The 15,126-nt window shown below is 31.7% G+C and overlaps 1 protein-coding gene across 3 annotated transcripts in view; it reads left to right on the plus strand.

Moving 5' to 3' along the window:
- The window catches only part of LOC130441135 (tyrosine-protein kinase Btk29A), a 62,404-nt gene extending 61,022 nt beyond the window's left edge, over positions 1-1,382 (plus strand). For all 3 annotated transcript variants that reach the window (XM_056774685.1, XM_056774684.1, XM_056774683.1), the window contains one exon: positions 567-1,382. In XM_056774685.1, coding sequence (XP_056630663.1) covers positions 567-668 — 102 coding nt within the window. In that variant the 3' untranslated portion in view covers positions 669-1,382. The remainder of the gene's footprint in view (positions 1-566) is intronic.
- The last annotated feature ends 13,744 nt before the right edge of the window (positions 1,383-15,126 follow it).

Below are 15,126 nucleotides of genomic sequence, written 5' to 3' on the forward strand. Positions count from 1 at the left end.
AGGCAATGTGACAGTATCACGTGACAAACGGCAAAGTACAGCACTAACATAAGTTATTCAAAAAATACAGCAACACTCTCTATCTGTAAAAAGTGAAAGTACAACAACATTATATATTGTATACTGTTGCCACGTTTGGTATAACTGGTGTGCTTAATACTTTTTAATTGTTATTGATTTAAGATACCAATAATTACGTAAGTACGGAATTGACATCTTCAGTTACGGAATTAAAAATACTTTTAAATGAGTTCGTGATTACGTAATGGAAGCCCTAAACAAGCAGCAGGGCATTGTAGATAATCATTACGATTAAATAATAACTTTTTTAACGTTATAACTTTAATTATGCATCTTTTTCCAGCTCATTTCATTGTTAGTAATCACTTTAATCCACTTTAAAATAACAAGGCCTAATAAAAACTCAAAATAAAAAATTAACGTAATTAATCTATATTGTTTATCGGAGCCGAAATAATTAATATGTTTATTCTTTTTTTTTATAGTATCATCTTCGTGACTAAATAAATATGTGTTAGAACATAACTTATTTCAAATTATTATAGGTAATGAGAAAATGTTGGGCGCCACTTCCCGAAAACCGACCATCTTTCAAAGTGTTAAAAGAAACATTAATCAACGTCTCCCAAGGTCTTTTAGTCGATTGACTGGCCAAGTTAGTTTGCGAATGTGTCTCGCATAGTCCTTCCTCATCTTCCGGTGTATCTACGAGCGATTACGAACAGACGTGGATCAACGTTTGCCAGACACTATGCCGCGAGGCAAAAAAGAGCAAAGTTAAAAAATTATGAATATGTTCTTTTATATATACATTTAACTGTATTTCTGTATGTGGGAAGCAAAAATGGGGAGTTTAAGTGATGTAGTTAGCTTCTAATGTATAGTCTTTAGGCGGAAACTGTTGATGATAGTATTGATTGACAAGTTTTCGCCAAATGGATGTTTAGAGTTGGAATTTAGTAATCTGTTCTAATTAATAAGTCAACTAAAATATTCGTTATTAGCTTTTTGGTATTAATTTAATGGGATCTCGTTATTTTGTTTTATTATGTAAGATCCTGTCGATTGAAAGATACAAGAATTGCGCTAATGTAATAGTGATAATGTTCATGTGTTATAGAGTTTTACTGTCAGATGTTCCTTATCTATTTTTTTCTTAGACAAGGAATTTATCTCATAATTTCTCAGTTACTGACACCCTCAAATTATATTTTTGTTCCGGAAGAACTGTTTTTAAAAAAATTTTATTCACACAAACACATTACAATTTTACAAATATTGAATGAATTTAATTAATATAAAGAATTGAATTAACAAAACTCATTAAATTGTATTTTGCAACTTATATACAATTTATTTTCTTTTTGCGTTTTAATTTTTAAAATCGTCTGAATTTTTCTAGATCTAACACCTCCTTTCCTAAGAATGAAAAATAATGGAGTTATTTTTCTATTTCTGATTTATTTCTTCAATTTCTGATTCTTCTTATCTTCAATTTTCTTCTTGAAATATTCTTTTAAATTTTCGAGTTATTATTATTATTATTGACAATAATCCAATTGTATGACGTTGGATTTTTTAGGACTTCTTTTTTCTTATCTTCAATTTTCTTCTTTCTTGAAAATATTCTTTTGAGTTCTGAGTTAACTAAAATCTAAAACAACTATACAAATTATTATTATTATTGAAAATAATCCAATTCACGTTGTGGATTTTTTATCTCTTCTTTTTTTACATCTTCAATTTTCTTCTTGAATATATTCTTTTAAATTTTCGAGTGAACCAAAATACTAAAGAACTGTAAAAATTATTATTAATGAAAATAATTCAGTTGTTGTATGGCTTAGTGAATTTTGTATATCTTGAATTGGTGGCAATTTATCAATTTCATAAAGTTTTTCAAAATCTATTCAACTTAAATTTGGTGACTTTTATGTTTGACTGCTTAAAAATTCAAAATCTAATTGTGGCAAAATTATTGACTTTCCTTCTTTAATTTGTATATTAGTTGAAAAGATTTCATTTTCTGTTTGAATTCTACAATTTTTCGGAATCCTGATGATTGATGGGTTTTTCCAAATAATGACCTGAGGCACATTTAGATAACACTTCAGTTAATGAGTTTGGAAACACTAAAATTTCAATATTAGTCACTTATTTGATAGTTTCTTAGAGGTTCACATCACTTGCATAACAATTTTCTGGACAACGACCGTTTAGAATTTCTATAGTACAATTGTCTTTTGATTCAACTACTTTAATATAATATTTTTCTTCTAAAATTGGGCATTATTCTTTTATTATAATAACTTCTTCTGGAGTCTTGGCCAACTAGGGTTGTAGGTTTTCGCACTATGTATTAAGATACGGAGTCGAGTTTTTTATCGCGACGTAAAATTACACAACCGCACGAATCCTACTATGACTGCGACAATTATATTTTTTGTTCCGGAAAAAAGCGCATACTCAACAAATTTTCATGTCTCACATGACATTATGTATTTTTTCTCAATAAATAATTTTTTTTCTCAAATAAACAGGTATTGAATGTTTTAAGACATTCTTAAGGATACACATTAATTGAACATTTGCAACTTTAGACATTTTTAACGAATTTAATTCATTAATTTTTGCCAAAATATGGTCATACTTTCTTCGCTTAGAAATAAATGTACAAAACACGTTTTGTACTATTGCACACAATTTTTCAATGTTATGTCAAGACAAGGATAGTAAACATTATTGCAGTAGATAAAAGTAGACAATACCAGAGTTTCACAATTTTTTTTCCACATCTAAAAATTAAGAATAGACCTGTTTATATAGACTGTCATCTTAGCATAGATTTTCTGCAAAAGTATCTTTAAACCTCAAGTCCACATCTAGAATTAGTTCTTAACAAATACCAACGTCTCACTGCTCAAATTCAACTTTAAATTTTATGGCAAATGCTCTCTACGTCTCTGAGAACGAAACAGCAAAACTTCAGTCTTATTTACATTCAGCTTTAGATTATGCCCAATGGAATAATTAGGTGTGAAGCTGTTGCTTCTGGATCTGTAGGATCAAAGTAATACAGAACCTGAATGTCATCAGCATATGATTGAATGTGACAGTGAGAGACATTGTCACATATATCAACTATTGAACCCTGTGCCACACCAAATACTATTTTTGATTCAGTAGGCTCCATAACATAGCTAAACTTTTCATGAGGGTCCATTTTATAGACCCTTACATTATTAATATACCTTATTCCCACTGCCAATTTGCTAGGTTATCTATATAAAGAGATAAATTTTTTGTCTATGTCAAGGGTATTTTGAATTTCAGTTGATTTTCCAGAAAAAAGTATGTGTTGGATATAAAAAAATTAGAAAGTAATATTGGGATAAGATTACAAAAAAAAATATATAACTAATGAAATTATTTGACATTACAATAATGGCTACAATTTTTTATTATTATTTATCGCATTTCAAAAATAATATAGCTACCTATTAATGAGAGGAAGAAAATTTCCTTTAAATTCAACTTATCTTTGGCAAAATTGATCCATAGGGATTTTTAAAATTTTATTTAAAACTCCTTATATAAGTATATATATATATATATATATATATATATATATATATATATATATATATATATATATATATATATATATACATCCTGCTATTAATACGACGTCCCTTTCATAGGCAAGCATCAGACTTCCCCCTCCAAACACGGGATATTCTATACTTTTCTGCAAGTATATAGTTTTAAATGCTATCCTCATCTATATATTTGTGTTATATTATTCATAAAATTGGTTTTAATTTTTTTCCAAAATTTTATAATCAGGCAATATGACGTCTTTCCAAAAATGAGCTATTGGACGTCGAAATGTCTAAAAATTGTACATACTGCAGTCATTGAGGAACCTACAACGTTGCCACATTTCCTTGAACTAGATGCTTCAATTACATACTAATCTTGAATTGCAAGCCCTGACATAACAATTTTAAAAAAATGTTTATTCCACTAGAAGATATGAATCCACATTAAAATCACAAACTACGTTTAAAAAATGTTTTGTTTTAATATTTTTTTTCAATTTCAGTGGTATTTTTTCTGGCAGAGTTAATTCTACACTAATACTAAAGGTTTAATAAAACACACTACAAATTTTTGTCAATATATATTCGAAAATAAAATAGTTTTTCTCCGATTGGCAGCAAATATAAATTTTGCTGACACATTTAGCTGCCTACTTAAACAAATAACTATTGATTGAAATTTTAGGTATAATTGCACCTGAAAATTTTAACAAAAATAAAAAAAGAAAGTATTTTAAAGAAAAAAGTGCCTAGCTCGAAAGATATATTAATCATTATATCTTCTTCTGTAGACGTTTTGTATGAAAACTTTATTTTTAACCAGTTTTTGTTTTCAAGAAGTTTTCCAGTCTGAGAAATTAATTCTTCACATTCCCTTTGCGTGGGTGCTTTCTTATTTTTAATGTGATTTTTTAAAAGAACTTTAACTTTATTTTTTTGTTCAAGGTTCTCTCTTAATTTGTTTTTTTAGTTTAGGTCAGAGGTTCCCAAACTTTTTTGTTTCGTAGACCCCTTGCCATATTTTATGGTTTTTATTAGACCCCCACCTGTTCTTTAAAAAAAAATAATAAATAAGTAGTTCCTATAGTGTAAAAGACAAAAAAAAACACATTTTTATACATTAACTAATTTATTAATTAAATTTTAAACAAAATGTGTTGTAAAAAAAACAAAAAAGAAATTAATTCATTCAATGCGAGGGATGAACTTGATGCTTTAATAACAAATTATCAACATTTGGCTTCCATTTAGTAACATTTAATCTCAAATCTCCTCGGTTTACTATGTCCAGTTTGTTTCTTTTTTTTGTAATAAGATTAGTAACTGCACTGAAACCTCTTTCTACGAGATATGAAGACGGAAAGGCAATTAAAAACTTTCTCGTGATATTCCACACTCCGGGATATGTAGCAGGTATGTCTTTCTGAAGCCAAAATTGTTGATAACCCTTTCTGAACTCTACCTTAAGTTCTTCGTTTGTACTTATTCCAATTAATTCTTCTTGTAATGAGATATCCGTCTCCTCAATATCACCATAAGGATTAATAATCCATTGTGGTATTACTAGCGTCAAAATATCTTCGAATCTCGTTTCAAAATCTGAGTAGAGTGCATTCAAATGATGCACATAGACTGGAACATCGTCTTCTTGGCAGTTTACTTGGGATAAATTGGGAAATTGTGAAAATTCGCTCTGTCCAATGTTTTGCTTCATCATTTTAATTCTGGCAAGAAACGCTGAAATGACCGACTTTGTCTTAATCAAATTTAAACTGTCACCTTGCAACTGCAAATTCATCGTATTAAATTTAGCAAATAAATCGGTCCGTTTTTCTTTTTAATAAACTTTCTTTTAAATTTTCATATCTACCATCGAGAAACTCTAGAACAGTTTCAAAAAGTGCAAAAAATCTTACCAAGCATAAACCTTTCGACAGCCAACGCACATTAGTGTGAAGAAGTAATTGGTGGAAGTTCTCGTCGTTATCTTCACACAACTGCGCAAATAATCGCGTATTCAACGCATTGCTGCGGATTCGGTTTAGTGCGTCAATGACAAATTGCAGAGATTCATGCAATCTTTCATTCAAATTTTTAGCAACTAGGTGTTGTCTATGGATGACGCAATGTACTGCTAATACCCCTAACTTTTAAAAAGCTTATAAATCCACGATATCGACCAACCATGGCAGATGCTCCAGCGGTAGCTACAGATATTATATTTGATAGAGGAATTTCTTTTTCAATAAAGTAATCCCTCAAAACATGAAAAATTGATTCGCCTTTAGTGTCGGTTGCCAAAGTTCTCGCAAATAGCAATTCTTCGTGGATATTTTGATCCATAATAAAGCGAACATATGCTAGTAATAATGCTTCATTTCCAGGTAAAGTTGACTCGTCCAGTTGTATAGAGAAATGGGTCGTTTGCAAATATTTACATAGGAAGTTTTCAATATCATCACTCATTTCATCAATGCGTCTTTGAACAGAATTGTTGCTTAAGGGTATTTTCTTTATGATATCAAACGCAGGTTTGTGTAAAACAGTCTTTATAACCTCTTCAACGGCTGGCAAAATTAACTGCTCTCCAATGGTATGCGGTTTTCCGGATTTTGCTATAAGTAGCGAGATATTATAAGACGCTCGAAAACCATCATCATTTCTTTGTGACGTCAAAGTGAACATTTTGTCCAGCGTGGGTCTTTTCTGAAGATTCTCTTTGAGAGTTTGAAAATATTTCAAATCTTTATCTAATTTATCTGGATGACATCTTCTTAAATGATCTTCCAGCTTAGATGGCTTCATGGCGTCATTGCTAAATACTTTGTTGCATATAAGGCACAATGGCAGTTGTTTATTCGACAATGATGGAATAAAGCCAAACTTCAGATAATCAACATTGTACTGTCTACATTTCTTTTTTGATTGGGACATGCTTAGTATAGGTTATCTGTGGACAACGAAAGCTATTTATATAACATAAAACAATAATTAAAAATTTAATTTATTTATTTTAAATTTTTCTTCAATTCTAACAACAAGAACAAAATTAATATTTTATAAAACATAATGTAAGAGGTACTTACTTTTCTTCGAAACTTCGAATCAAATTAGTATTCCTTTCGTTGAGGATAACAAAGTAAAACACAAAGTGCACAGTGCTATTATTCAACTGATGTCAAACACAGCAAAATTAACACTGTTTTTGATTGAACCTTTATGGTCCGAGAGCCAGCTGTCGAAAATCGAGACGATTATTTAAAGCATGAGATTTACAGGGTAGATAGATAATGATATGAGGATTCCAAAAATCATAGCTTGCATAATGTCCATCCACGGAATTGCCCCTAAAACGGGTTATTTCCGGTAATTATTTATAGTGCTGAAACAGTGGTATTTCGTTTTAAATTTGACTCAGATTTAAAGATCAGAATATATAGAATACAAAAAAATATATTATTTCTGAACAAGAAAATATTAAATTATCTCAGGCAAGCCTACGGAAACATAGGGCAAATTACCCTTAATTAGCCGCGCAATAGTGATACGAGAACAAATGTTGAATTTTTTACTAGTTATAATCGGAATTAAAGCACCGTACTATCATAGATTTGTAGATTATTTAATTCTGAACAAGAAAATATTTATTAATTATACGGCGAGTTAAAAAAAACAACCCTTAATTCGTAATTAATTAATAATTTTATTGAAATTATAGGAAAAATTAATTATATGCAATTATTTTGTACTCTTTTAGAAATTTGAAATAGATCAGATGATCGGAATTCAGTTAATTTCATTCATCATTATCTATCTACCCTGTAAATCTCATGCTTTAAATAATCGTCTCGATTTTCGACAGCTGGCTCTCGGACTATTAGTGGACCGAAGCCCTCACAAAGAATACGCTTGCACATACATAAAAATGGAGCGTGTCGTCATTGCTCTCTTATTTCTTTCTTAAAAACAATTCTGCTTAATCAAATTTCAACAACAACGGATGTTTAATATTTACAAATCGTGATTCTTTTCATTAGCTTAGATTAGAGAGTGATTTTTGTTTCGATATACATTCGTTTGCTAACGTATTTGTTTTCCTTTGATGTAACGAATACAACATAAAATATATTAATAACTAATATAAAATTATATTATTATATAAAAATTATATTAAAATTTTGTAATTTTGAAAACTTCTATCTATTGACCCCCATTTTTATTTCATGGTCCCCCAATTTATTTTTTTGCCTACATAGACCCCTTGCAGGACTTCATCGACCCCTGGGGGTCGATATGGACCACTTTGGGAATCACTGGTTTAGGTAATTGTTGTCCTTCAGTCCTTTCTTGAATTTCGTTAACTTGAACATTAGCATTTTGAGTAAATTCAGGTAAATCATCATTATTGTCTATCTCGGGGTCGATAGTGTCTCTTTCTTCAAGCATGAGGTCACTGTTTAGATCTTCTTCCAAATCCACATCTATTTCATCCAAACGTTTACCTTTGAATGCTGCAGCACCTCCTTTTTCCATTAAGAGTAAAATTTTTGCCACCTTCGCAAATTGATATACATCATCAGGCAATGACTCTTATGTGTTCGAGAATCGTGTCCCATAAAAGTGGACAGCTGCTCCAAATCTGTGTCAGTCATACTAAAAATTTGGGAAAGAGTAGCTAAATGTTTTCTTAGCCTTGTAGAAGTTAAAGCTTCAGGTCGTTTGGTGCCACTATCTTTTGAATATTTTGCTAATATCTTATACCCGACGATGTGACTGTTACTGTCAGGAATTGCAAATAAAAATCGATTATCGTTATTGATTATATTGGGCCTGGCTTGCTTCAATATTTCTATGTCATTTTGAACATCTGTAGGGGAAGTTGGGGCAAAGTGGTCACCTTAACAAAGCCTTCCTATAAATATTTTTTTAGTAACTGAGAGAGTATTTTGGATGACTGAAGTCTCTTCTTCCATGATTTAGCTGTTGTTTCCCGACATATCCAGTGATTCTAGACCAGAGCTATGAATTTATAGAAGAAAAAGTGAGTTAATGCAAAATATCCGCTTTGCCCATATATGGGGCGAATAGGATACGTACATAGGGGCAAAGTGGAAAGTAATTACCAGATAAAAGAAAACACTTTTCGTACACAAGAGCTTAATACAAAAACAAATAACACTTCATTGTTGTCATGAAAACAGCGAAAACGACATTTTAACAATTTTGAGCATTATGTATCAAAGAAAAACTTGAAAGATTGTAGGCTTTTTACTATGAAGCACCACTTATTATTGAAATGAAAGAAAAATAATCATTTTCTCTATAAAAAAAGAAAGGAACAACTGACATAAACATAAAGATATTCCTAATAAAAATTTAAGAAGGTTATTAACAAACTTTAATTTTTCCGTGCCTCAAAATTTCTACTTTAACTTTTCCTAAAATTTCGTTAATTTAATTTAAAAGGAAACAATAATCTTAGGTTCAGAGGTTTTTTCAATGCTAACTATTTGGGCAAGAAACTTTTTTTTTGTCAATTTGTCAGATGTTAATTCTGTTAATATAAATTCATCACTATTTAGGTTTTTGATGCCAACCTCTTCAATATCGAAATCCTTTGTCTTAGGATAAAATTCTAGATCGCTATCTGTATCACTTGAATTTACCAACTCAACCAGAATTGAACTGTCTGACGACGTATCTTCATCCGTGTTTGTTCCCTTTTGTATTTTTGTTTTCTTGGTTTTTACCAATATTTTTTTAACCGCTTCTTTTTTGCCTTTTGATATTTTAATTTCTTTTGCAACTTTTAACTCTTCATAATTAGGGGTTGATGTTAGCACCATGGTTTTCCCCCTTTTTAATTTTCTTTTGGGCGCTCCTACATCACTCACTTTGGGTAAGGGTAATACGTCTTGCGGTGAATAATATAGGTTTCCAGAGATTTCTTTTGAAATGGGATCTACAGCTTGTGATTTTTTTAGTACTGAATGGACTATAGGAGACGGGGATCTAACTCTAGAGGGCCCTGGTTGTGGAAACTGATTTATTTCATTAAATCTATTCTCAAGTAGAACTGATTGCGGAGTGTCAGTAGTCTCTGCCGGTTTGAATAGTTCCTCTGGAAATACATCCGGATTATATGGATAAATTCCAGTGGCTTTGAAGCCATTAATAGCATTTTGTGCAGTTGCGGCCCGTTTAAATGCGTTACCAAACAGTTCTCCGACTTGATATAATGTTATCATCTTCCCAGGATTATTCAGTAACCATTTCTTCGTTTCTTGTTCATAGTACGTATTGAGCGGAAACATGAAGGCAACATCTAATGGCTGTAGCCGGTGGGATGTATGTGGAGGTATTACAATTATGTTTACATAATTTGCCCTTGCCTTTTCAACTAACGTTAAATTCTTAGTGTGCGTTGCATGGCCATCAAGAACCAGTAACACCGGGTCAGTCTCGGTGGGTTTGGTATATTTCAGGAAGTGATTAAACCAAACATCAGAAAAAATCTCACTCTGCATCCACCCACTCGGGTGATATTCGACGATCGATTCCGGGGGAAGCCCGTGCTCAAGGGCTGGGCATTTTCTTATTCGCGGGAAAATTACTAGTGGAGGAATATAGAATCCAACGGCATTGAAACAAATTTCTGCAGTAGTTAAGGTGCCTCTTTCCGCGGAACTAACACAACTCACCTGTTTTTTTCCTTTACTGGAGAATATTCTGGAGGGCCTATTTGGTACCGTAGACACACCTGTTTCGTCGCAATTAAAAATTCTGCTGGGTGGATATTTATGTTTCTCGAACATTTCTTTCAGAAGCTTAAAGAATGAACTTACATTAAATTTATTGAAAGACGAGGCCCTAGCAGCTGACGTATATTCTGGCAGTCTTAGAGAAATATTTTTGTTTCTGGTTAAAAACCCATAAATCCAATCACGCCCTGCAAGACCTTTGATTTGATTAAAATTATGAGCAATCTTATTTTTTTCTGCAAACTGGAAGGCAATGTGTCTCAGTTCCCGCGTGCCGAGGCCAAAAAGCCTACTTTCCATTTCTATGATGAAATCCGCAAGTTCCTTTTCTTGCTTTGCCGAAAAAACAGGTCTAAATCGCCCTAGATATTTTCTTGAAGCTGCTTCAGGGTCCTTGTACGATTTGACTCGTCTTCGAAGTGTTGTCAAAGGGACTTGGTACTGACTTGCTGCCTTTTTTGCACTAAGTATATTATTTCTGACATCCTGTATACCTGCTATCATACTGTCTTCCGACCAAGATTGTTGCTGAGTTTTACGTATATATTTACGCACCATTATGGAAATTCTGAAAAAAAAATTCAACTTAATTTTTCTATAGGGCCAAAGTGGAACACTTTGCCCCATAATAGGAAACCCACTTTGCCCCAATACGTATCGAAGCAGTATTTTGAAAGTAATAAAAAAATTAGCTTGTTTTGTTTGATTGCTTATATGTACGTCTCAGATATATATAAAATGTCATTCTAACCTTACATGATACCGAACAAACAATTTGTATTTTCAGCTAAACTGCTACTTTACTTACCAATGAATATTACAAGCACGTGGTTCAAAACTTTTCACTTCACGAAAAAATTGCGTGTAGTCTCGACCGTGGTTAAATGCAGATTAAGTTAGCTGTACATACGTAAGGGGAATGATATACGCGAAGATACCTATAGATGTCGTAACCATGTTGGAAATACCATATAAAATCACTTTGCCCCGAGGGGCCACTTTGCCCCAACTTCCCCTACTTATTAGAATCGGTACACCTCGATTCCTTTTCCCACGAATAACGACTCTTTTAAATCGGAGCATTAAAATTCGTTCAGTAACTGTGAGGACATCAGCAAATTCTTCGTAATTTTGTAAAGAATTATTTTCTATCGATTCATAAGTATCAATTGACATCCTTTGAAGCTCACCAGGGCGTTTTCTGTTGAGTAATAAGATTCGACAAACAGTTTCCAACAATTTTTTATATAATGCTTTATCGTGCAAATTTTCAATAAGTTTGTTTTTGGTGTCAACTGCAGTCGCAACAAAATATTCTTTAAGTATCTTCAAATCACTAGCTAATGGTACGATGGTCAATTTATTCCATCGATTCGAATGAAGGTTATTGATTGCTTCGGTAGCGATGTCAAATTTCCAGTTAGCTGTTATCAGATCCGTCATTGTTTTAAGAGCAGCCTCAGCCTCTGCTGCTGCTACTGTACAATTATCCTTGCGTTTTAGAGCGAAAACAATTGCTACATCGCAGCATTGTTTTAAACTTGTTGCAATATTCATTGCAAACGTAGGAGCCTTATAATTTTGTTTGACGTTATCGTATTGAGCAACTATTTTAGTTGCCTGTGCAATAACGTCATAATGTTTTGGCTGTAGCATATCGCTTAATGTTGTTATAGATTTTTCCAGTTCCCTCACTTTTAACAATAATCTCGATAATTCACGCATCTTTCTTGAGGTAACATTCAAAAAATGCATTTCTCTGTGAATTTTGAGATACCGAGAGCCAAAAGCGCATATTAGTGGGTCGTTTTGAGCTGTAACTGAAATTTTGTCGGGTCTCATTTTAGGAAATACTTTTTGCCTAAGTTCTTCATCTACTTTATCTTTTTTAAAATATTGTTGACCGGCTAATGTAGCGCCTGATACTTGTGGATTTTCTAGACAAGTACGTTTATGGCGCCATAAGCTTTGCCATGAATAAAATCCATAACAATAAATACACGGCAGATAATGATTTATCTCTGCGGAATTTGGAGGTCCTTTCACAGGCTTTAGGCAAGTACTTGAGCTTCTTAGGTAGTTCCCTTTTTTTTCGGAGACTCGTAATAAGATCTTTTCTTTCCTTACTATTTTTACGTTTTGAAAGAATTTTCTGCACTTCTAATTCACCTGCATGATTTCTAGTAATATGCCGAGCAAAATTCAGAACTAAACTTTCACAGTAGTAACAATAGTCTCGTTCTGCAGGTTTCTTTTTTCTTGAGGATGTTAATTTTCGTTCATCAGCACCCGCTATTATTTTTATCGAGTCATCAAAGTTAGGCAACTGTTTATTTTCAATCCATTGTTTTTTATTTTTGTAATAATCTAATATTGGAAATTCTTCATTATCCTCCTAAAAAAAAATTTTTGCTTGAGACTTAATTTTGCATTACATTCGATGAATCAATTTTACCAACCTCAATATCTGATGGATAATAATCGGGATCTAAATCCGAATTTGAAAAGTCGGACCATGAACTGTCTATTTTATTATCAGTAGTCAACACTTCTTCAATAATTTCATAATTATCTTTATTAGCTAATATCCCCTCATTAAGCTGCTCTATTTTCCTAGTTTGTTCCTTTTTTTCAATTTTGAATTCTTTCTCATTAATAAGTGTGGATCTATCAGTATTCAACAATTTCATTATTGTTTTTATTACCCAATATTCTTTTATTAGATAGCCCTACTTTTTTCTCACTTTGTATCCCTTTTTCAAATACCTTCTCAAGATCGGGATTTAATATAGTTATATCGTGAATTACTATTTGTTTTTCTTTACTCTCAACCTAAAACATATAATATTTAATATTTAATAATATTTTAGTTAAGTTGGCCGCGGCAATAAATCTCATTTTCTGCGTTGTTTCTACCCTAAACGTCCTTACATACAGTAAAGACCAAAACTATTAGTCTCCTAAAATTGTGAAGAAAAATAATTGCTCCCTCAACTTATGCCTAAAGTAGGGGAGCAGCTCCAATGAACATTTTAAATAGCAAGGGGTATCTAATGATAGCTTGTGTTAAAAATATTTTGTTTTTTGACTTTGTATTATTAACAAAAAGTTATGAGTTATAGAAAATCACATTTTTTTAAATTTAGCTGGCTGTAGCACAGAAACTGTTGAAAATCGGAAACTACGGCTACCATATCCATATTCAAACTAATCAGCTTGAACGTTATAGCATGAAAAAAAAATTATACAGCATGATTAAATACCTCTTATCATTTAGAATCCGTTATTGAATATTTTCCCATGTAACAGCAATAGAAAAATTGTGATTTTCAGTTGGTTGTAGATCCTAACAGAGATGAAGTATGATACATCGTTGAAATAAGCTCATCGAGAGAAATTTTTTGGGACAACCTATTCAATTCAATTGAAAATAATTTTAAATTATGGCTTCTTCGAATATTCAGAAAAAAATCTGTACCCTCATGAAATGTTTATCAAATGTCTTTTATATGGTGGGACACCCTGTAATACGACTACTGCCTCAGTTAATAAAGAAAAAGTGTTACTTACTTTAGTTTAAATGATTTCTACTTCTGTTACAGGAACTGAAATTTTTTTGTCGGTATTATCTAAAAATTATATTTAAGTATAAATTCTGTTGACTTCAAATTTCAGCATGATTTAAAAAAACTCGCAATGATGTTATAATAATTTATAGTCAAAATAATAAATTGATCAGCTAAAACATAGTCCCTATTTCCTATTGTAATTTATACCATTATTGATAATACTGGAAACGAGTCGTTCAATACAAAAACATATTTTGCAGTATTGAAAGACAGAAATAAATGAAAAGCATAATTTTGATACTTGGTAAATTTTCTATAAGATTCTCTCAATTTAAAAATGAATCCTCATGTTTTATTCGGAATATATTGTTCACAAACAATGTCAAAAGTAGGCTTTTTAATGTCTTCATACATAATGGACGTTTGTCAAATCTAGTCTAGCTTGTTTTCTCATTGTTAAATAAACTAAATGGAACATTATTCTATTTCATAAATTAACCAGTGAATTTTACTTCAGAAACAATTTTGTATCATTTGTAACATGGAATAACTGAGACGCACTAAAAATCCGTGAGTCTGGCGGAATTTCCTCCAAACTGTGGGGCCTTAGAATAGCAGCATATTTGATGAAAATTGCGCTACAACGGAAATTCGGTCAAACTTAGTGCTAGCCTAAGTATCCATATCCATGATAATGTGAATAAAACGTGTTGTAGGCCGCGTGAAAAAAGAGCCAACAATCTGGTAAACAGTTGAATTGCAACTTGAAAGCTGTCCAAAAATTTTGAATTAACGTTAACGATTTATTTTCCTTCAAAAAAAAAAAAGATCTGTGTCGTCTACTCAAGATTTATAGAAACTCACTAGAATATTTAAAAACATACCTATCTATGCCGTACTTTTACAGTTTCCATCCAAAAAAAGAAACCTTCTTTATGAATAACTTTAAATAATAATTTTGTTTGGTTTGAATTGTGGATCATCTCTTGTAAGGCGCTTTCGGCTGCATATGATACAAATTTGAATAAAAATTAATAATTTGTTTTGTAATTTGCACAGCGCAGTGCCTGAGGGCCATACAAAAGTAAATTATGCGTACAAAACTTGGAATCAATTCAATATTATTCATTTGTATAGAAAAAGTATTTTGGCGGGAACAGAATATGAATAATT

The sequence above is a fragment of the Diorhabda sublineata genome, chromosome 3 (genome assembly GCF_026230105.1).
Source record: "Diorhabda sublineata isolate icDioSubl1.1 chromosome 3, icDioSubl1.1, whole genome shotgun sequence".
In the NCBI taxonomy this organism is placed as follows: domain Eukaryota; kingdom Metazoa; phylum Arthropoda; class Insecta; order Coleoptera; family Chrysomelidae; genus Diorhabda; species Diorhabda sublineata.